The 22,643-nt window shown below is 40.1% G+C and overlaps 2 protein-coding genes across 3 annotated transcripts in view; one reads left to right on the forward strand and one right to left on the reverse strand.

The window, feature by feature from the left end:
* Nucleotides 1-7,510, reverse strand: part of KNTC1 (kinetochore associated 1) — a 32,179-nt gene extending 24,669 nt beyond the window's left edge. The window contains exons 1-17 of the mRNA XM_063172802.1: nucleotides 7,385-7,510; nucleotides 7,147-7,267; nucleotides 6,661-6,776; nucleotides 6,280-6,352; nucleotides 5,688-5,765; nucleotides 5,530-5,564; nucleotides 5,198-5,308; nucleotides 4,243-4,336; nucleotides 3,799-3,851; nucleotides 3,416-3,528; nucleotides 3,004-3,058; nucleotides 2,266-2,364; nucleotides 1,848-1,891; nucleotides 1,687-1,752; nucleotides 1,520-1,595; nucleotides 1,218-1,343; nucleotides 1,035-1,124 (exon numbers count right to left, since the gene is read on the reverse strand). Of these exons, the coding sequence (XP_063028872.1) occupies nucleotides 1,035-1,124; nucleotides 1,218-1,343; nucleotides 1,520-1,595; nucleotides 1,687-1,752; nucleotides 1,848-1,891; nucleotides 2,266-2,364; nucleotides 3,004-3,058; nucleotides 3,416-3,528; nucleotides 3,799-3,851; nucleotides 4,243-4,336; nucleotides 5,198-5,308; nucleotides 5,530-5,564; nucleotides 5,688-5,765; nucleotides 6,280-6,352; nucleotides 6,661-6,776; nucleotides 7,147-7,267; nucleotides 7,385-7,510 (1,476 nt within the window). The remainder of the gene's footprint in view (nucleotides 1-1,034; nucleotides 1,125-1,217; nucleotides 1,344-1,519; nucleotides 1,596-1,686; nucleotides 1,753-1,847; nucleotides 1,892-2,265; nucleotides 2,365-3,003; nucleotides 3,059-3,415; nucleotides 3,529-3,798; nucleotides 3,852-4,242; nucleotides 4,337-5,197; nucleotides 5,309-5,529; nucleotides 5,565-5,687; nucleotides 5,766-6,279; nucleotides 6,353-6,660; nucleotides 6,777-7,146; nucleotides 7,268-7,384) is intronic.
* A 904-nt stretch (nucleotides 7,511-8,414) lies between these two features.
* On the forward strand, nucleotides 8,415-22,498 carry RSRC2 (arginine and serine rich coiled-coil 2). Of its 2 annotated transcripts, none has more exons than XM_063173015.1 (10): nucleotides 8,415-8,528; nucleotides 11,004-11,160; nucleotides 11,715-11,758; nucleotides 14,378-14,568; nucleotides 15,495-15,638; nucleotides 18,949-19,071; nucleotides 19,168-19,247; nucleotides 19,787-20,019; nucleotides 21,457-21,546; nucleotides 21,838-22,498. In XM_063173015.1, the coding sequence occupies exons 1-10, from the start codon at nucleotides 8,523-8,525 to the stop codon at nucleotides 22,015-22,017; spliced, it is 1,248 nt and encodes a 415-aa protein (XP_063029085.1). In that variant the 5' UTR covers nucleotides 8,415-8,522; the 3' UTR covers nucleotides 22,018-22,498. The 2 variants fall into 2 exon arrangements, with proteins under 2 accessions (XP_063029085.1, XP_063029086.1); XM_063173016.1 differs by lacking the exon at nucleotides 8,415-8,528 and adding an exon at nucleotides 12,674-12,751 and having other exon boundaries at nucleotides 11,062-11,160; nucleotides 14,356-14,568.
* The last annotated feature ends 145 nt before the right edge of the window (nucleotides 22,499-22,643 follow it).

Raw genomic sequence — 22,643 nt, forward strand, 5'->3', positions numbered from 1 at the left:
CACAAATAAGGAAATGTGGGCATGTCTAAATCCCAAATAAGGAAATGTGGGCAGGGCTAAGCCCAAATAAGGAATTGTGGGCATGTCTAAATCACAAATAAGGAATTGTGGGCATGGCTAAGCCCAAATAAGGAAATGTGGGCATGTCTAAATCCCAAATAAGGAAATGTGGGCATGTCTAAATACCAAATAAGGAAATGTGGGCAGGGCTAAATACCAAATAAGGAAATGTGGGCAGGGCTACACACAAATAAGGAAATGTGGGCATGGCTAAATCCCAAATAAGGAGATGTGGGCAGGGCTAGAACCAAATAAGGAGATGTGGGCATGGATCAATCCCAAATAAGGAAATATGGGCGTGGGTACACCCAAATAAGTGAATTGTGGGTGGGGAAAAGTACATATAAGGGAATTTTTTCCCCTTTTTCTCCCATTTTATTCCTATTTTCCCCCAGTTCTCCCCTATTTTTTTCCTATATTTTCCCAGTTTTTATTCCCATTTTCCTCCCAATTTTATTCCAATTTTCCTCTTATTTTATTCCTATTTTGCCCCATTTTTTCCCTTTTTCTCCCCAATTTTCCCCCCATTTTATTCCCATTTTCCAGCAATTTTCCCCCATTTGTTCCCCATTTTTCCCTCCAAAAATTCTTTTTTTTTCTTAAAAAAATTCAGTATTTAGAATATATTTGATCTAATTCAAAAAAGGTTACCTACTTTGAGCTTTAGCTTGAAAATTAATATTTTATAGGTACTTTAAAAAACTGCTATTCAAAACTAAACCCTGCTTTGTGATACAAAAATAAATCTGTGAGCTCTTTCTTGCCCTTGGGCAATACCAAGAACGAGATTGGAACAAGACTTGCTGCTTCTTCATGGCTGGTTACAAAGGATTTGTTTGGTTACACAGGATTTATAATGCCTTTACTTTTGCCTTTTGGAATGACTGTAACTGCTCTATGCCCCTCTCATGTTGTACAGAAGGGTGGAATAGAAGTTGAAAAGTAGAAGAAATAAAAACAAGTAAAGCCCTTACCCTGACTTTAGCATAATTCAGCATTTCTCGTGTGGTTTCATACAGTGGCCACGGAGCATTGATGCAGTAATTCACAACAAACTGGCTGTCCTGTTAGCATAAGGAAACAACTGAAATTAATTCCAAGATCCTTTATCATTTGAATTGTTTTAGTAGGCAGAGAGGGTAGAAATACAAACAAACCTGAATTTTTTGCAAATTTTCTTTGGCTTCATTGCCAAGATCCAGCAAGGCTTCCTGGCCATAATTCCCAAGAGAAGCTGAAGCCAGTTTCTCTAAAAGAGTGTTTGCCTTTACTTTGTATACAAGCTGTTTAAATAAATAATACAAATATGGTGAGCTGTTTTATAAGGTAATATCCCACTGCCTTGGTAATATCTGTAATATTTTTAATGCTTTCTATTGGACTATAGAGCAAGGACCTTCTCATAATTTCAGTCATACAAATTAATCTCTAATGTGTTTCTCATGAATGAACAACTCACCTCAACATCCAGTCCAAACTGAATAGCAAAATTCTCTGCTTCAGTGAATTTGTGTTTGTGCAGTAAACGACTTAGTCTGGGGAGGAAATAAAATAAACCACTTCAATGTAAGTCCATATTAAAAAAAAATTGATAATAATACAATGGTTTTTCACAGAAACCAGTACCTATTTTCTGGCAAGGCTTCAGTTAAACTTCTCATCACAACTATAGAAACTGGGTCTTCAGAGGGCCTGAGGATGAAAGGGAATTATGTGAATTTATCAACTCTATGTGGAAGTAATTTTTATATAATAATGAGCTAGTTGCAAAGAAAATATTGTCTTACATTTGATGCTTTTCATGAATTCCTTCCAAGAAGTGTATTGTATCCTGTAGTGAGCAATGACAGAAACCATCAGGTGAAATGAACTGAATTCCAAATAAATCCACAGCATTTTTCTATGCTAAGAGAACTTAAAAAACTTCCCTCAGTTTTTAGCTGTAACAGCAGCAGGAACCACTGGCAGTGCTATTAAATAGTGCAAGAAACCTCAGACTAAATTTAAATTCAGTTTGCTTCATAAAAGGCTATTTTTCTCTATCCTTTGGGGACATCACTTAATCTTTCTTTGTGTGGTTCCTGCACAGTTTCTAGCAGAAATTGCTTCTAACCTAACAAGAATAACTCATTACCCTCTAATATTTACACATATTAAGACAACTGTATTGCTTCAAAGAACAAAAACAAAATCATCAAAACCTACAGTGCAAATCCCACTTTGAACAAGGGAAGAAACAGGAGACACTTCCAGAGAATAGAGCTGTTGCATGGTGGGCAATGCAAAAACCATCAGGCTTCTCATCTATTAAAAAAAAAAAAAAAGGGAGAAAACAAAGAAGTCAGAATTGCTTTTTTTTTTCTTACACTGGTGAGAGAGTGATATTTGCAGAATAATTTCTGAATTCTTAAGGAATTACAGTGGGACTTTTTATGAAATGCAGGTCTTCAGTTTGAGGAAATTTAATGAAGGTTCAGACGTTGCCTCCCCCTCTCTCTTTCTCTAGGCCTATTATGTATAACTCAACAGGTTTAATCTAATTTTTAGAATTGCATAATGTTCATCCTGGTATTTTATTTCAGTTGCCTGCACTGACTGTAGCTGGGGGTAGATGCTGAAGGCAACAGAGATTGTTCTAAAGAAATCTGGGCAGGGGTGTAAGACAATAACACATTTTGCTGCTCTTCCTTGTCTGCCTACCTTAATGAACCAAACCCAACCAGGGCCAGCTTGGCCTGGACACCCCCAGGAATCCCAGGAATCCCAACAGCCCTCACTTGCTACACCCTAAGATGTAAATGGCCACATTTCAGTTTGGATTTCAGCTCCTCAGAATTCTCTGTGCCCCAAATATTTTGCCACCTCCATCCCTCTTCCCCCTTTATTCTTCCTATGAGCAATTGCAAACAATTAAGAAGCAGAACACAGAATAGGAGATTTTACCTGTTTGGCATCTGGCATTGTCATGACAATCAGTTTCACATTGGCAAGCCCTTGCCTAATGAATGAGAAAGAGATAAAAGAAAGCAAAATTTGCTGTAGGAATCTGAGGTTAAAACTGTGAAATATTTTTGTTTCTGTGTTTTAGAAAATTTTGCATTCCATGACACATTTAGAAATCCCTTTATATTTTAATATATAACTGAATAGTTTCTAGCACTTTCTCCCATATTAGAACAATAGTTACACTTTTTCACACATTCTGTTTAATCTTAATTTTTAAGAAAAGGAATTTCTAACAGGGACAAGCTGTTTTGCACCAGCATCTGGGCCAAAATAATGAGATATTTCATAAAAATTACAGCACCAGACAACATTTCACTTCTCGGGGCTGGTGCTGTAACTCTTCACTTACCATGTGACTTGGGAGGAATCTGACTCAGTAGTGAGAAGAAATTCTTCAATATGTATTAAAGGCCAATCCCAAATTAGAGTGAGAGAATAAATATCCCATGTGCTTAAGATGTTCTAGATTTAAAAAAAAAAAATCAGACATGAGTTCATATTTTCCTCATAGAAGACAGTTTTTCAACAAAATATTACATTTTGTGGCTTAAACAATGAATAGGAGTAGAATTTAAAAAAAGAAACAACACAGGAAGATCAAGATGCTCTTGATATAAGTAAATATAAGTACCTTCATTTTACAGAAATTTCACTTTAAACCTTAAAAAATATTTTTATAAGCTGGATCAAGAACATTGTAAAGTGAAGATTAAAGCAAATCATTACCCATACCTCTGTATCCAAAACAAACAGCTGATTGTCAAGGACTTGAAGTTTTGCAGCACCTAAAAAATATGAGTACTCACATAAATTCATTCTTTTTCTTGAGATATGTATCAGAAGCAAAAACATATTCAAACACATAACCAAGTATTGGAAATCTCATGGTTCAACCTCATGGAACTTCCTAGGACTGTGCAAGGTTTAGCTTAAAGTGAATTGTGATTTATGTCACTAAGTTAAACTGCAATTTTGAAGCCCACATTTTGGCTGTACCTTTACAAAATTGTTCTGTTTGGTACATGTGAATTTATTAAAAACGATGAAACTAATTGAATCAATGAAAATGAAATTTAATGAAATTAATTTATTTAAAAAAACCAACCAAAAATTAGTACATTCTGCAATTAAATAAGAAATCTACACTTGTCTATAAAAAGATAAAACTTTCTTTACCTTGGATCAGACTTGAATCAGCAAAACTTTGAGCAGACACCAGGGCATTGGTGGGGTCCACCTCCCATCTGGAGAGCACATAATCACCTTTACCCTGTAAGGAGAGGAAAAGTAAAATGGGGTTAGACAGGAGATGTTTGACCACTGACATGTCTCCTCCTGCCATTGATCTTGAACTTGGAAAGCTGCAAAACTAAATTTAACTTTAGTCCTCTACTGATGTTCAGAAAAAAACATTGATTTCTTTATTTTTAATTTAACATTTTTCCCCTTCTCCTTTCAAGACCAGCCTTTGTTACAGTGATTGTTATACTCAGCAGTTTTTGGCTCTTTGAAAAACAGTATTTCAAAATATCCACTTTTCTTTCTCATAGAACATAAAAGCTGAATGAAATTACTCTGAGCCTACTGAGGAAAATCCCATTGAATTCAACAGGTTTCAAAAAATCAACTCAGAGAACTTGTTTGCAAGTTTGCCAATTACATTTCAAAGCAAGCCTATATTTTAATTTCTTTATTAGTTGCTGTATTTAATTAATGCTTAAAAGCTTTGTTGAATTAGACCTGGTTATTTTAACAGGCCTTGTTGAATGAGAAGTTGATTGGAAGACTCTTGCCAGCTTTGGTTTTGTCTGTGAGCTCAAGGATAATATCTATAAACAATCCAGCCTGTACAGACCAGGAACCAGTGATTTCTAAGCTCAGAAACTCAGGGTGAAAATATTTTCCCCTCATCCATCACAACAAAGTCATTTTGGAGATGACAGCTGTTATTTCTTTATGAGAAAAACCACAGACAGGCAGCACAAGTGCTAACCTTTAAATTGACAGTGAAGGAAATAAAAAGCTGATAAGTTGCTTGAAAAAGAGACACATTTCTGGAGACAAATTTTGTTGCAGATCCAAAAATGCCATCACTGATCACATGGAAATTGTTCATGTTCTTGGTGCTTACCCCAATGATCAGATGGATTTTGTTGACTGAGCTGCTGATGACAAAGTCCTGACAGCCCAGGCTGTGGTGCTCTCCTGTGGCAATGAAAGTTGTCTTTATCTGTCCTTGTAACTTGTGGGTGGCAGAGCAGGGATGGCCACAAATGGAGAAGAAAAAGATTTGTTTATAGAACCAGTGGATAAAAATCTCATTTCTAAGTGTACAGAAAAAGTAACAATCACAGCTATGAGGGGGAATGATGGACTGGTAAATAGTCAAGGGAATGTAGAGAGCAAAGTTTGGTGACAAACTCTGCACTTTTAACAATTTTGCCAGTTTTGCAGGTCTCTTACTTGCTTTGCTGTAGTCATATCCATCTTCTCAATTGCTAAATATAAAAAAAAAAAATAAAATCAGCATTAAATAAACTTTTCAAAAAGGCACAAAGGAAGTTTTTGAATACAGGTTTCCCTGTTCCAATGGAATCCCAGGGGTCTGTAGCTATTCCTACCTTCCTGTGTTTTTCCAAGAGGGACACACATAATGCAGAAGCATCCATTGCTTGTGAGAATAAACATGTGATAAACACCTAAAAAACCCAACAGAAATATTTCACATTGAAGTATTCAAGAGCAAGTAAAGAGAAGAGTAGGTTGTAAGCAGGGCAGTGAAATAACTGACCCCAAAAAATCATCTGACCAATAGATTAGGCTATTTTAATCAAAAATGTTGTAATTTCCAGGAGGAGTAGAATAATATATTCTGTTGTGACAGAACAGGGCTGGGAATTCATAGAACAGAACCCCTGAACTCTGATAGAAGACAGAAGGAGTTCTTCCTTTTTTAAGCATTTTCATATGTTTAGCACAGTCTCAAAAGAAAAAGGTATTGAATTCTGAATATTTGTTTCCTATGGCATTTGTAAAATAATTGATGAGATAAAGAAACTTCTACAACTTTGCTTTGCATTGTGCACATAAAACTAATTTTTCTTTATTTTCTGTATTACTTATTTTGTAATCTCTTTCCCTGAGAGCTATTAAAGGGGAACAAAATCACAAAAATTCAGACAAAGGGGGAGAAAATAATCATTCAGTTCTTACCTGCATCTGCATTATCTTTAACAAAAAATAGGTTTAAGTAAGTCTTTTCACTTGTAGATTGTTCAGCCAAAATCTAAAATAGAAACAGCATAAAGCCTATTATTCTGTATTTCACTAAAAATATTGAAATATTGATTATCAGTTCAAATTTTAAACTATTTTTAATGAAGGTTCTTGTTTCTGCATGCCATTCCTAAATAGATTTTCCTTATTCATCACTGATGGGAACAGAAGTGCCCATTTCAGCTGTTTAGTTAGAATATGTGGTCAAAAAGGCAAGGATGTTTATATTTTTGGTATTTGGAAAAATTATTTTAAAACCCTCAAGAAAGTCTGAGAACAAAATGTTCAGAGCAAAATTAAATAGAAAAGTTACTGTACCCTTGTTAGCAAGGTTTGTTTGGATGGGATGTGGATGAGATGTAAACTGCCACTTCTCTCACCAACCACAAGGAATTGCTTGTCATGGCACATACCCACAACATCCACGTTAGAATCTGAAAAGATTCATGGCAAAATGTCAGATATCAAGATCTGGGTTTTATGAATAAATATTAACACAAGAATTCGACAACACAGTGTCCCAGATTTCTTCAAAACAAGTTGTTCTGACTAAATGAAATAGGGGAAGAGGCCTACAGGGAGTGGTTTTGGTATCCAGTGAGAACTTAGAAAGGATTCTAATGAAATTGTACTGAAATAATTAATTGTCTTTAGAAGCCAAAATCACTTTTTATTACTTAGGTACTTGTTATAATGCTTCCCTTTACAGGCTAGTCAGACATTGCTATGTTCTCCTGTACAAACCTAGGTATTTTAAAAGCCAGTTTTCACTTGCCAAGTGGAATTCCAAAGGAAAGAACTCACCAAACTGGATGTGCATGAGAAGAGACAGCCCAGTGCTGTCCAGAAGTGCCACAGATCTGTCCACAGCAACAATGCTGCCATCCCTGGAGCTGCACGCATGGAGCTGGGGGTTCACAGAGACCTGGCAAGGGAAAGGTTGTTTCACGCAGGAACACTCCAGAAAACATGGCAGAGGAGCCCAGGTAATTATTAGACAAAAAATAAATTAATTAAAGACAAAAGCTTTGCTAGGTTGTACCTTCTCTGAAGATGTGATTTGCAGCAGAGAATCCACCTGGTACAGGGCAGTGCCACACTCCTGGCCCAGCCCCACCGGCAGCTGCCCGGTGTCCTCGTTCAGCAGGAGCTCGATCTCGTTCCACATCTCTGCCTGGGATAAACATTGCAGGAACAACTTGTAGAGCAGACAGCTCTAACCTGTAGCTACAGGTTTTATTATTTTCATTAGTATTTATTAGTATTATTACTGTCTGGAGGCACTGTGTACAAGAAGACTCGTGAGGATAAGGAGTTTGTTTGAAGCCAGGTGAGCAGTGTGGATCCCGGCCTGGCTGAAGGCAGCGTGGGGAGATTTCACCAACTGAATTCACTGCCAGTGCTCCCCCCATGCTGTGAGTGTCCCTGCCCACAGGAACACATTCCCTGCCCTCAGGGACCCTCATCCCCTCTGGGTGACAAGCCCCAGCTCACAGGGATCCCCATCTTCTGTCTCAGGGAACTCTGCACCTGACAGGGGTGACAAAACCTTGCCCACAGGGACCCCAGGCCCTCACTGCGGCGGTGACATCGCTATTTCCAGGGGGACCCCTCACCCGTGACACTGCCGTTCCTTCAGTTACCCCGTTCCCCTCACCGATGACACTCCGTGCCCTCGATCTCCTCACCGGTGACACTCTCGTCCCCTCAGGAACCCCGATCTCCTCACCGGTGACACTCCGTGCCCCCAATCCCCTCACCGGCGACACTCCCGTCCCCTCAGGTACCCCTATCCCCTCACCGCTGACACTCCCGTCCCCTCAGGTACCCCGATCCCCTCACCGGTGACACTCCCGTCCCCTCAGGTACCCGATCCCCTCACCGGTGACACTCCCGTCCCCTCGGGCTCCCCTGACCGCGCCCCCTCGTTCTCTCCCGAGTTTCAATTTGGCGGGAGCCGGGACAGGCTCAACGGGTCGCGGCTGCGGCCAAACCTCCTTGAACGCGAAGGCGCCTCCCCGGCCCATAACGCCCCGCGTTCCCCCGCGCTCCCCCCAGCGCCACATCCGGGCACCCGCGCTGAGGGCGGGCGGGGCCGCGCGATCGCTGTGGCCGCGCAGCCGAGCGAGGTCGAGCCCTGCGAGGACGTTGCTGAGGGGCGGCGGTCCGGGCGCTCGATCATGGCGGTGAGCGGCGGTCGCTGCCGGGTTTTGGGGCGAGGGTGGCGGGGAAGGGGCTGTGGGGGGCAGAGCCGGGGAGGGCCCGGTCGGGAGCCGTGTGCGCGGAGGCACAAAATGGCGCCCGCCGCGCCTTGGGCTGCGGCGCCATGATGGGCTCGGGGAGGGGCGGCCGCGCTGCTCCCGGCGCTTCCATCCCCGTCTCCAGAAGTTTCTGGTTCGTTCCTCGGGGCTTGGGGAGAGGAGAAGACTCGCTGGGACTGAGCCCTGGTGGATCCGTGGCTGTGGGGAGAAGTGCTGTGGTTGTACTGGCGTTTCTCGTGGGGACTGTGGGGCGAAGCTTCCCTGTAAGGGGAGCGACCCAGTGTCTGGGCTATGCTGAATTTTCCTTTCTCTACTTTTCTTCGCTCTTTTTCTTTGTGTTTGGTCACAGGCTTTTTTGCATTCAATTAATTCGCTCCTATCCTGCTTTTTATGGTTAATATCGATGGGAAACGCCTCTGCTGTAGTTACCACTATGCTTCATGTTCGAGCAGCGTTTAAGAGTGGTTTTATTTTCTCTGAAAAAATTTTGTGATCTGGTGGTGTACAAAGATATTTCGCCTCTAATTGTGTTGAAGAATCAGTAAGAGTTACCGAAGAGTTAACCTAAAGTTGTCAATTTTTTCAAAAGTTGTTAAATAGTTTTGAGTGCAAAAAAATCCCCATAAACTAAAAAACAACAAACAAGCAGGGCTGGAAAGTGAGCAAACTTTTTAAAGCTCACTTTAAGCATTTTGCGGTGTCTAATCTGGTAATTAAAGTTCTTGTTTTGAAAGTTTGATCAGTGGTGAAACAGAGCCAGGGGGACTTTAGACTTCTGGAGAAAATTAATTCTTATATAACGATTTTAAATTTTTTTTGTTATATAACTTACACTGTTAAGAGGAAGGTACATTTTTCTGTCAAAGGACTTTAATTATTATTACTTTGTTTTTACACTTTAAGATGCTACTACTGCATTTAGAGATTCCTCTGAAGTGCAGGTGAGGGGCTTATTCAGGGAAACACTGAGCCTGGTGCCAGTCTGAGAACTGAGAATAATCTCAGTGAATTCTGTCAGGTTTTTAATTGCTGTTTTTTCTTTAGCACAGATTTCCCTCAGGTGCAGAGCCCAAGGGCACTAACGAGCAGCACTGTGTAAATAATGACATTGGTAGCCTTGGAAATCGTGGCAGTGGGCTCAGGCTCACTTGGATAGTGTGTTTGAAATCCCACCTGATTTACACTCAGAGCTGATATTCTCGTTCTTCTCAAGTCACTTCACAATGTAAACAATAGTAGCTGAAATATAAATCCAAATATTTACCCGTAGGGTGTCATGAAGAAAGTGTGCTATTAGCACACAGCGTATTAGTTTGTAATATCTGTGGAGATTTAAGACAAAGTAGCTCTTTTATTTTCAAATCTGTGGATATAAATGAGTGTTTGAGAGGGCAAACCATTGGCAAACCATTCCACCATTGCAGCTGGTGGAAAGCTGCAAGTTCAAGTCCTCTGCTATATAAATTGTCTCCCTGAATAGGAGTTCTGGGCCAGATGATGTCCTCAGGGACATCTTCTGCAGCCCCACGATTTCCAGGAGGTTTGGTTCTGGCTGGTTCAGAGGAGAGCAGAGCAGGAGCAGTGGAGCTGTGGGATCATTCCTGGGAGCACATTCACCCTCTCAGTGTGTGCTGCTCACTCTGTTCCCTTCAGGGCACTGTGCACCCCCTGTACTCATTTACCCCTCACACATTGAGTCACAGAGTACCTTGATGTCACAAATTCAGGTTTTGGGTTTAATCCTCCTAGATCAAGGTTTAGAAGGAGTGGAGGGAACATCTTGGTTTTCATTATCTGGTAAAAATGTGATCCTGGAGCAGGTGTAAGTGACCTGTGTGTGGTCTCCTACAAATAAATCTTTTTGCAGAGATGCTGTTGAGGTGTTTCCTCATTCCAGAGTGAGCTGTCTAACCCTAATGCCCCTTCCTGCATTTCCCTTCAGAGTTCACTCTGTGCTTCAGAACTCTGGGATTTTGTGCTGTGCCTCAGTAATGCCCAAACTTGTCACTCATATCTGTTGGGACAGCACTGACCTTAAGTAATCCTGGTCCTGGAAATGCTAAAAAGTGATTGACCTCCAAACACCATTTAGAGAAAACTCTGCCTCAGATTTTGGTGTTGCTGATACTCTCAGAAGTACATGGGAAAAGTAAAGTACAGTTTAATGTAGTGAGAGAAAAAAATGTGAACTTTATATCAGTTCTCTTTATTAAAATCTTGAAAAATCAATCTGTATGCAGTTGCACAGTTCACTACAAGTATATTAAGCTATTGCCTAAGCATGGGGTGAACACAACATTGGCTTAACAAAAAAAAAAAATAAATTAGATGTCTCTTTTTTTTTTCCTTGGTTTTCAGTCCTAAGCTTCTGTTTCTTAAAACTTCTGTCCTTGTCTATAGGGTAGTGATACAGAACGAGATGGAGTAGTCCCAGAAAAGTCCTCTCCAGAAAGAGAGAAGAAAAAGGAACAATCAGATGCCTCCAGTTCCCCCAGAACATCAAAGCATCACTACTCGAGATCGCGCTCACGCTCCAGGGAGAGGAGGCGGAAATCAGGTACGGCCTCGATGGGGGCACATTACTTGGGCAGCTGAATTCTCTCAGAAACAATTTTGGCAAAATAGACAGACTTAGCCCTAGTAACTTGTTAGAATTGGGGAAAAAATGGATCTCCTAACTTTTGGGGTGTATCCTAAATATTGAAACTGTTGAGGGAACAGGTCTTATCAGTGTTGAGGGGATCAGGGAGGGAGGACACGTCAGAGCACACCAAACAGGAAACTGTCCCATTTTGTTTCATTTTGATTAGATAAGCATAGGCTGGAACACTTTTGCATAGTTGTAACAATAAGGTTACTTGGCAGAAGAACATGATTGCAGTGTGATGTGGGTTAGTTTTTCACTGTCAGAGCTTAAATAAATGCAAAGCACTGGGACTAACAGCCAGAGTTTGCTTTCTGCCCTAGATACTCAAATAGTGCTGTTTGTCTTTTAAATCTTTATAAATCCATCCCTTCAAGGGATGGAATAACTGAAAGGAGCTAGAAAGATTATAGCCAGGTGATCTTTTCTTTATCTTGGTAAATGACAGTAAATGTTTTCTTCTGCAGATACTGAAGGAAGAAAGCACAGAAGCCGGAGCAGAAGCAAAGAGGTAATTAACACTTTGTAGCGTTTAGGTAATAGTACATCTTAAAAAGTATCTTGTAGTAATGCACATATGTGTAAGCTTATATAAATGACTTTATGGTAAGTACAAGAAATTGAGAACTTTAAGCTTAAAAATGGATATGGAGAGCCTTTCATAGTGAAGCATGATTGCAGCCATCATGTTGACAAGGTAATAGTTTTATAGAAAATGCTTTCAGAAACTAGTAACTTTATTTCTTTCTTTTTCTTTCTTTTTTTTTTAATTTTTGTGGAAACATCCAAAAGAGAGAGTTCATGTGGAGAAGTAGAATGGTGTTCTTGAACACTTTTACAGAGCTTCCATTATCCAAAAGCCTTGGGTGGCCTTGTTCCTGGTCAGTGTTCAGGACTTTGAATAATACATACCTGTCTACTTAGGTGTATTAAAAGTAATTTGCCATCAGACTGAGCTCTGTTTATTGCATCCTTTAATTGTAAAGGCTGTCATGGCTTGACAAACAAGCTGAGTCAGCTGGAAATGCGACAGTAGCAGCAAAAATTTCAGAGGGCTGTCTCTTAAAATAAATGAATAAGTGTGTGTGTGAATATATAGGGGAGTGAGAAGAGACAGCATCAATAATGCCTTAAAAATAACTGGCTCACACACCAGAGAAGAGCTGAAACAAGCAAAGCAGGAGCATCAAAATAGTCATAAAGAAGCTTAAGCCATGTGGGGCACCAGGCTGGAACAGATAAGGCACTTTATAACTTTATAACCTCAAACCCGGGTCAGGAACTTCTCCTTCCCCCATTCCAATGGAAGCTCTGTTAAAAAAAAAAAAAGAAAAGGAGGAAAGAAAAATCTAGGCGAGTTTTTGTGAAATTGAATAATCTATTGTCTAGCTCACATGATAACATTTCTATAATAAATCATACTCAGCGTGCTAATGCGCGAAGAGACTGAACTGAAGACGCTGCAGACTCAGATAGCAAAATTATAAGCCTACTTCATGATAAGGTAACTATTAGTCATTCAAACTCATATTTCCCTTAAAAATATCTTAAATCCGTTATGGGATATAATGGTGGTTTTATTACTAAGTGTATGTCTGGAAAATGTGATTAAAAAACAAATTCTAAGACTCTTTTTAATTATTAAAAAAAAAGGTGTTTAAAATGCTGTCCAGTGTTTTGCCAGGCTGTTGGATCTAATCTTACACAATTTATGTAGCAGCTTTTAAGTTTTGCAGAGTGAACAGATGAGAAATGATCTCCCACAGTAGATGCACTGTTATCATTCTTTTGCAAGATTAAGCTCTGTCTGTAGATTAAGTGCTGAATATCAGTAATTCTTCTTAGTATGTATGTGAGAACAACTGCTTAAATAAATACATACTTAAAATTAGTGTACAGGTAACCTCAGATGTAAGAACTGATTATTAAAGGAGCTAAGAATAAAATGCTGTGAAAGCAGAAAAATTATGTAATATTTTTGCTTACTTGAAGAACAGTAATCAAATGTATTTAGAAATGGATACATAATAATAAAGAATTAGGCTTGGGCAAATGGGTAAAAACCAATTATAGCATCTTCTCCAGACTCATTTGAGACAGAGTTCTGATGGAAGAAAAGATTTTATGAATAGTTAACATATTTAGATAAGCAAGAAAACCAAACAAACAACTTCTGAATAATTGGGTTTTGTCTAAAGTGAATGTATTGTGCTTAGTTTGTGACTTGAGCAGAGCATTATTTAAACATAAGACTGAAGCAGGCTATGCTTTTGTGCCAGAAAGGTTTCAAAACACACTGGATATATTAAGAAAGGGTGTTGATGTCACGACTTAGTCTCTGAGGAAAGCACTGGCAAAAATCAGACCTGACCTTGCTAAATATTTTTGGCATTGCAGCTATAAAAAGGAATCTTTTTTTTTTTTTTTTTAAGAAGCACTGCAGGAAGGAATTGCAGTATAGTGGAGCAGCAAATCTGTAATTTAAAACTACTGTGGGAAGTCTGAGTGGTGCATGTTCATTTGAAATACTAAAAATGGGATGTCAGCCATGAAAATTATTACTTTGCTTTGTAAAAACTGTTGGAAGTTACTGAAGAAAGTTTTGCTCTAGAAAATAATTACCTAATGATGACTTGAAGGTTTTTTTGGTTCTAAAAGCAAAATAGTTTGTCTGGAACTGCGTGTGGATTTTAGTAACTTGCTACATGGAAGGCTCAGGCAAATAGTAAATAATCACTGCAACTGTGTTTATATGTATATGCATATTCATAAATTGTCAGGTTCTTTAAGATAGGTCCTTAAGTGCTTGGAATGGAGGCAATAATGAAATGACAGGTTTTTTGTTACAATGCTGTGAGTCTTATATGGAAGCACTGTAAAGATACCTGGATGGATACCTTAAAAATCCTTTCTAGACAGTGGGAGGAGGGAAAAGGGGGAAAATGATAGTGTGCATTTACAGCTTTGGGTAGTTGGTGGCATTAGGTAAAGCAGCCGTGGCTCATGATTGAGTCACTCTCCTAAGGTTACTAATGTTGCATCACAACTTAGCATTTTTATCTTCTGATACCCATACTAACTCTCTTTGTTGCACTATTTTCCTGAAAGAACCAACTTCTTCTTAAAACAGGCAAGAAGACATGAATCCAAAGAGAAGTCCTCCAAGAAGCACAAATCTGAAGATCACAATGACAAAGAGCATTCTTCTGACAAGGGAAGAGATAGCCTAAATTCATCTGAAAATGGTGAGGAGAGGCATAAACGCAAAGAGAGAAAGTCATCCAGAGGGAGGAGCCATTCCAGATCCAGGTCTCGGGAAAGGTGAGTTGGTGCATGTGATTGTTGTGTGAGTGCATTTCCAAAAGCCATCTTTGGAATTATTGTAGAATTCCATTCCTGACCTCATGTGAAGCATCAGTTCATATTGCATGTTTCAGTTTTCACTAGGTAGTGCATTTGTAGATAAGTTATTTTGCAGATTACTTTGAAATAAAAGTACACAATTGCACTAAGACTTTATATAGGGATGTATTTTACACTTAAATTGGTATAGAAAATACTAAACAGATTATTAAATGTACCTTATTGTCAGTGACAGGAAAGCAAATACACCTTACAGTGGCATGGCTCTTTACCTCCTAAATCAAGAGCTTCCTCACAGGGAGTGTTGGCCAATCCTGCTTGTCTGGTAGCCCACCCAGCACGTTCTGAGGGTAGGAAAATTCCTGGGACAAGCAGGCTGCTGCCAGCAGAGCTTCTCCCTGTGTAGCTGAGGGATGTGCAGCAGACAGGGTAGCAGGAACAAGCTTTGGCTCATGACAGGCTCAGGGACTGGAGGTGACTCACAGGCTGTAGCTTGGGCACCTCTTCCCAAAGGTCTGGAATACCACGGAGAGGAGCAGGGTTGTGTTGCCTTGGATTTAAGACTCCTACATAGATTAGTTTGGCTTTGTGTTTGTTTTGAGGTGTACACTTTAATGAACAACTAAAAATAGCAATATTGATTATTTACAGAAACTCTGCAGCTCAGTTGTGGCTGGCAGTGGGCTTTGGTTCCTTTCCCATTTCATCCTTCAGACCTACAGCTTAACCTGTTCTGGGCATGAGCATTTCCATGTGTAGTGTGCATTCTCCCCACCCTGCCTGATGCATTTCACCCTGTGGTGGTGATCCCATGTGCGAGTCCCTCAGTACAAGCTGCCTTTGGGCACGGGAGCAGGTGTGAGAGTTCTGGGCGTGTGTTTCAGACGCCATCGGAGCAGAAGCCGCGATAGGAAAAAATCCCGATCCCGCAGCAGAGAGAGAAAGCGCCGGATCCGATCCCGCTCTAGGTCACGGTCTAGACACAGACACAGGAGCAGAAGTAAAAGCAGAACTAGGAGCAGAAGCAGGTAAGTGTTACCTGTGGTGGGCTGATGGGATGGGCTTACCAGTTCATGTCTGTTCAGTGCAGTTAAATGTGTTTGGCTTTTTCTCATCAGTACTGAGAGCAGGTTCTGGACAGGGCAGTTTGCTTGGTCTTACAGAGACATTTGTCCTGGGCAGCTGAAGCATCTCAAACTTTTGACTTTTCATAGTGTGACTTCTTGTTAGCAATAGTACTTAAGTGGGAAGAAGTGAAGAATAAGATACTGGTGACCTTTCCTGTGTTTGAAACAATAGTAGTGTCCTTGGCATACTGCTGTATTTATCCCTTCAGTTTGCGTACGTATGATAAAAGGAAAGTTTATCTGGGAATCATTGGCTGTCAGAGCAGGTAACACAGTTCAGAAGCTAATTCTGATCACCTCCACAAAATCAACTGAATTTTTCTGTGAAGTGGCAATTGGTGTGGTGCTAAGATAAATTTTGTTTCAGATGGATTTTTTCTGATATGAATGTACTCTTCAGTGTTAGTGATTACCAGCTCCTCTTTGTCAAGTGCAGCTTGAGAATATTTATCACATTCATTTTTCTCCCTGAGTGCTTTGATTTCTTCCTTAAATTCTAGAAGCACTTGATCCAGACACTTACTGGCTTGGTCTGGGTGTGTTTGACAGAGTTGAGTTTCTGTACCTCACCTGGGATATCCTGGAGTTGCCATTTTCATCTCTTTGTAGAAGTTAATGGTTTTCAATACTGATAATGCATTCAGTATTTTGGTGTAGAGTCTTTATCACCTTTGCATTCTTAATGCCCTGTAGGATTTTCTCAGTGGTGAAGCTGAAATAAACTTAATGACTGCTACAGATGTTTTGTTGAAAGTAGATTGAATGAAAATCAGTGTCCCTGCAGAGCTGCTAGAAAGTGTTGACTGTTCCAGTTCTCTCAATAGTGTTTTCACCAGAATATTTTTAATTGTTCTGTGACTGGTTATGACTACTCAGCGTTACAGTGGAACATTGGAGTCTTAACCGTCACACTGGTGTAATGCTGCAGCATCCCTTGTGAAAGCTGAAGAAGTAGTTGAATTCCCTGGTTTGTTCATGTTTTTGACATGCACTTGCTACTAAACATTGAGCTGGGGTGAGTAGAGCTGGGTCTGCAGTTGGTACAGTTACTTGTATTTAATGGATGGTGTTTAAGCTGCATTCAGCATGTTGTGCAAGGCTTCAGCTCCCCGTTTTTTCCAGTCATTGTAGATAATGTGCTCTGTTTAAAAGTCACTTTGAACATTGTGTGTAATGGCTCCATGAAAACTTCATGTCCCAGAATAGATTTTGGTTTCTGCAGTGGAATTCAAGTTGCCTGAAACAGAACATCAGATGTGGGAAGAAAAAGTAAGGGATAGTTATAGCTTAGGAATTTCTCTAGCTGGAAACAGGCCTTGGGATGCTGGAGGACATACTGCAAGAATCCTTTTGTTTCAAGTTATATTTGTATCTCACAAATCCTAGAGGATGGAGGTAAATGAGACATAAGTCTTTTTTACTTGGAGCTAGAACACTTCATCAAGTTCAGAGCTTGAAGTCTGGTAAAGAAAGTGACTTATGGGGCAGTCCTCAAGGCAAACTCTGCACAAGCCAGAACAATGTGATGTGGAAATCTGCCTGTTAAAACTCACCTGTGAAGGGAATTCCATCATTCCTGACATGCAGTTTTTGTTGTGTTACAGCGAGCAGGCTGTGACAGAAGCATTTGTAAATAGCAGAGCTTGACCTTCTCTTGATGGTTCTTTGCATAATCTCAAGCTCAGATTTTCAGGGGATTTGTTCTCATGGGCATTTAAAGCAATCTTTTGGTTTGTGGGTGCATAAAACCTCCTGGCAGTTCTGCAATGGTTTGGCTCTGATTAAGTGCTAGGTGGAAAAGGTGACAGCAGCTGCTTGTTTCAAATGGAAATACTTGAATACAAAAGCTCAAATATTTATTTCCTTGATATTTACCAGTGCAATAAAGCATCACAGACCAAAGACAAGACCAAACAACCATAGTCAGCACGGCAAAAATGAAGGTATCTTTGAAACAGGCTTTACATCTTATCTCAGGAATGCAGATCTGTCACTTCCCAGTGCCTGAATCTGCATCTTGCCATCTTCTCTGAAAAGATAAGTCTTGCCTCCTTTGTATTCTACCAGATTGGTCATGTAAACAAGGATCTTTTTGTAACTTCAGTCTGAATTTCATAATGTTTGTAGATGCTGCCCTGGTACAGAAGAAAGAGAATATCTGCATGCCATGGAAAGTGGCTGTTGTCAAGTTAGCCATTATCCCAGTTAGCTGTTGCCCCAAATGAGTGATAATAACGTTTACGTTAAAAAATGACAGAAACACCTTTGTGCATCTCAACTTATGATTATGGCAAATCTGGGAGAAGTGTGAGTGATAGGAGTGATATCTCCTTTAAATGAGCCCTTGTGGAGCACTTCAGTGTCTGTGACTTCTTTGTTTGAAGCACCAGTGTCAGAGACTTAAACTGGGATAAACCCTTATCTCCTGTACTGCAGATACTGATGATCCTGGCACACAGAACTGCTGCTCATAGCATTTTTATGTGTGTTTTGGGTGGCTGTTGTTTAGATGGGATTAGGTACAGATGTCCTAAGAATGTCTCCTGCTTGGAAGGAGGTGGGGAGAAGGTTAGTGAAGAAGAGTTGAGCTGAAGGTTTTGGTATTTAAGTAAAATACATTTTAACTGTTCTTTGCAGATGGTCAGGCTCCAGGTAATTCATGCTTCAGAGTTCTCTTCCCTAGAGAAACCCAAGACAAGTCACATGTTCAGCTTAGTAGAGTCCCTCAAAGCACATTCAGGGAAGAGGATACAGAGGGGAGAGTAATAGTAATTTCCTGAAGTGCTACTCCACTTCTTAAATGGGGCCTCTTCAAAATGCTTCTTATTAACATAATTACAGTGCTTTGAGGTCTCTTATGGTTTTAAAACATTCTTCTAGCTTGATTCATTCAAGTTCTTTTGCAATTTTGACCAGAAATTAGATGATTTTCCTCAGGATTTAGAATCTCTAGAGCACATTTATTTGTTCTGAACACTGAGTATGAGAGGGAAAATGAATACCCAGAATTGCACATTCTGTTACAGCTGGAAATCTTCACTTTTACCTCTGTGTTCTTACAAGGCAACTGATGCAGTATAAACTCTCTGAAAGCTTGAGAGTTCCCAATGAATCATAAAGCAAATTTTCAGTGCTGTGATCAAATACTTTATGAAATATTAAGCTGCATGTGTGCCTTCGTTGTTTTAGCAACTGTTAAATTTGGTTACAGAGAGCGAAAGAAGAGAATTGAAAAGCCCCGAAGGTTCAGCAGGAGCCACAGCCGGAGTCCGAGCCCGCCGCCCTTCCGGGGACGGAACACAGCTATGGATGCACAGGAAGCCTTAGCCAGAAGGTCAGAAATTGGGGTGATTTTGATAATATGTGATGTGAATAACCTCCTGGTGTTGATTTTTCACATGTAAATATTTTTATTTCCATGTATTTCTAGGCTGGAAAGAGCAAAGAAATTGCAAGAACAGAGAGAGAAGGAAATGGTTGAAAAACAGAAGCAACAGGAAATGGCTGCAGGTAGTGTTTGTGTATGAGATGAATTCCTGAGCAGTGGCATCAGTGGAAGATAGATGGGCTTATGTTACGGGAGTGTTGCAGTCTTACCCAACGTATAGACAGGTTGTCTTAATGGAATTGTTGATAAGAAAAACAACAAGAACTAGAAAATATTTTAAAAAAACAAAACTAAAAATAAGAAACAAAACCCCAACAAAAATGATTGGGATTTCTTATTGCTTACTGAGTATGCAAGAAAAATGTTGTGTGTTTGGCTGTTAAGTGATTTCATGATGGTCATTGGGCTGCTCAGGGGTGTTTAGAACCACAAAGTGCTTTAGTTCCACTTGGAGTTTCTGGTTTGCTAAAACTCCTGGAGACATGTTCCTTAGTTGAGAAATCACATCTCACTTGTTACCTGTGCACTTCCATCTTCTATTGAAGGGAAGTGTTTGGGTTTTTTCTTTGTTTCTGTGGCAGGTTGGTGGTTGGCTTTTGTGTGTGTTGGGTTTTTTCCCCAAATCCAAGGCTCTCCCTGACGAGTTCCCTTTGTTCCTCAGCGGCCGCAGCCACGGGAGGCTCCGTCATCAACGTGGCCGCTCTGCTGGCCTCGGGGACACAGGTGACCCCCCAGATTGCCATGGCAGCTCAGATGGCAGCACTCCAGGCCAAGGCACTGGCAGAGACTGGCATAGCTGTGCCCAGCTATTACAACCCTGCAGCAGTGAACCCCATGAAGTTTGCTGAGCAAGAGAAGAAGCGGAAGATGCTTTGGCAAGGCAAAAAGGAAGGGGTAATGTTGGCTTTTCTTACCTTTTAACTACAGTCTGCATTTCATGATGTTTGTAGATGGTGCCCAGGTTCCAGACAGAAGAAAGAGAATATCTGAATGCCATGGGAAGTGGCTGTTGTCAAGTTAGCCATTATCCTCAGTTAGCTGTTGCCCCAAATGAGTGATAATAACATTTAAATTAAAAAATTATAGAAATGCCTTTGTTCATCTCAGCTTATTGGTTATGGCAAATCTGGGAAAAGTGTTTGGGAACACTTGTTTGGGAATATCTTGCACTCAGTTTAAGAATGCTAATGAGTGTTACTTCCAGCTTTCATCTCTCTTCTCTTAGCAAGTTTAAACATCAGCCTGAAATAAAACTTAAGTAAAACTAGGAGTTGGACTTTGATGATCCTTGTGGGTCCCTTCCAACTCAGAATACTCTATGATTTAGGAGTGAAAGGCCTGAGATAATTATTCCTTCAGTGATAAATGGTTGTGACACAAGACTCAAGGAAACCCTGAATGTCATAAAGCTTCAGAGGTCTAATTGGATCATAGTGTTATTTTTGTGAGTTTACCTACAGCTTGTAACTAAACATCAAACCCAGGTGGTCTCCCTTTACTGGGGAGGGATTGCTGAGGGATGGAATGTGTAACCCCTCTTTTCTGGGACTGCAGAGATTTCTCATGTGATGGTTGTGTCCTCTCCAATTGCAAATTTCAAAGGCAAGTCTGTCGACCTTGCTGGTAACATCTCAGGAGCACAGTAATGCAAAATTAACCTAACAAAAATCATAAATACAAATAAACCTTCAGGCTTTTGTGCTCTGTCAAATCCCTTTGCAATTAGTGAAGTAAGAAAGGCACCTGTGGCAGTTGCTTTTTCAGAAAGTTGCTGGGTTTTAGAGCTTTTACCTGCTGATACTATGGAAAAAATGTCCACTTTAATATTTGTGGTTTTGTCTTTTGTTAGTCTGGTAAAGAGGTGTTTGTTAGGCTGTTTCCATCTTGCAGCAGTTACACAACAAGCTCCCTTACCTTTACAGACTGTTCCCTAAGATGTGACAAACAAACCAGTTTCCATGGCAATGGTGGGAGACAAAAGGGAGGGCAGGAGAACCCTGAGGGCTCTCTGGGCACTTCTTCCTGAATTGTGCTGGATATTGATCAACTGCAATAAACAAATTCATTTTTCCATAATTTTGAATTCCAACCAAGCTTCCAGACCTTTGGAAATGCCAAAGGAAGGAACATTCCTGTGTTTTGAAAATTATGGTTAGAAAAGCTTCCCTCACAAGGAGCTCCTGTGAGGATGCTGCAGGAGGAATGTCAGACTTGGAAACCTTTTGCTTCCAGCTGTGGTACAGAATGGGTTTGTCTCCTGCACTGCTCTGTTGTGCTATTAATGGAATCTTATGTAAAATGGTGACACTTCTTTTTTTTTTATCTGAACAGGACAAATCACAGTCTGCAGAAATATGGGAAAAACTCAATTTTGGAAACAAGGACCAAAATGTTAAATTCAGAAAACTGATGGGCATTAAGGTAAAGAATTCTGAATATGTAATTAAGTTTATTAATTGCAAGATAACGATTTCACTTTCTATTTTAGTGTACCTTATCCAGTAAAGATTTTAAGTTAAACTGATGTAGTTAAGAGCTTTTAAGTATTTCAATATAATTTAAAAAATCAACTGAGTGAAGGCCTGTGTGTTTCTTGAGAGAGAAGATCTGCGCTAGAATGTTGCAGCAATAAACCCAAATGCTTGAATTGTTACTTTTGTAAGAATTTGTGAGCCTCACCTGCCCGAGCTGATGTTTGTGTTGTGTTTCCAGAGCGAGGATGAAGCTGGCTGCAGCTCCGTGGATGAGGAGAGTTACAAAACCCTGAAGCAGCAGGAGGAGGTGTTCAGAAATCTGGATGCACAGTATGAAATGGCCAGATCACAGACTCACACACAAAGAGGAATGGGATTGGGGTTCACATCTTCCATGCGAGGAATGGATGCAGTTTGAAAAATGAAAAACAAACAAACAAAAAAGGCTGTTTTGAAGTTTGAGACTGTGGAAGGTTCTTGTTCACATGTTGGGTCCCTGTTCACCAAAAAGCTAGCATTCTAGCTTGCATGGGTGTTGCATTGACTTTAATTTATTGAAAAATACAATTTTTTTTGTAAATATCAGATTAGTGATACTGGTGTTAGTGTTGTAATCAGGTTATACCCACTTCCATTAAACTTGACAGAACTAGAGGAGGACAGTATTTTTTAGTTAAAGTTCTACTTTTCAAACCAAGCAGCAGATGGGAAGAGCTCATACATGGATATTTCGTGTCCACTGTCTTGTGTACTTTTGTACTTTAACCTTGTACAGTTATTTTCAATTCTTGAAACATGAAAGAAACATTGTGTAGATGTTATTTAGCAGTCTGGGCCAATAGGCACATAATCCAGTGCAAAAAAAACTGGTTAATAATAAAGACATTTTTTTTCTCTAAGGTCATATAGTAATTTGTCCTTTGGGCCGAACTCCCATAAATAATTTAAGAGAAGGGAAAAGTAAAGGAGGTTTTACTTTGGTTCTTTTGAAGTAGGATTTGCCTAAAATACTGCAGTGAGGGGTCTTGCTGCAGATGCCCTGTT

The sequence above is a fragment of the Melospiza melodia genome, chromosome 20 (assembly GCF_035770615.1).
Source record: "Melospiza melodia melodia isolate bMelMel2 chromosome 20, bMelMel2.pri, whole genome shotgun sequence".
Taxonomy (NCBI): Eukaryota; Metazoa; Chordata; class Aves; order Passeriformes; family Passerellidae; genus Melospiza; species Melospiza melodia.

What these genes read in the sequence shown, in the direction of transcription:
- RSRC2 (XM_063173015.1), top strand. An exon ending in GGAGAGGAGGCGGAAATCAG is followed by an intron (nt 11,161 to 11,714) that starts GTACGGCCTCGA and finishes TTTCTTCTGCAG; the next exon opens with ATACTGAAGGAAGAAAGCAC. An exon ending in GCCGGAGCAGAAGCAAAGAG is followed by an intron (nt 11,759 to 14,377) that starts GTAATTAACACT and finishes TTCTTAAAACAG; the next exon opens with GCAAGAAGACATGAATCCAA.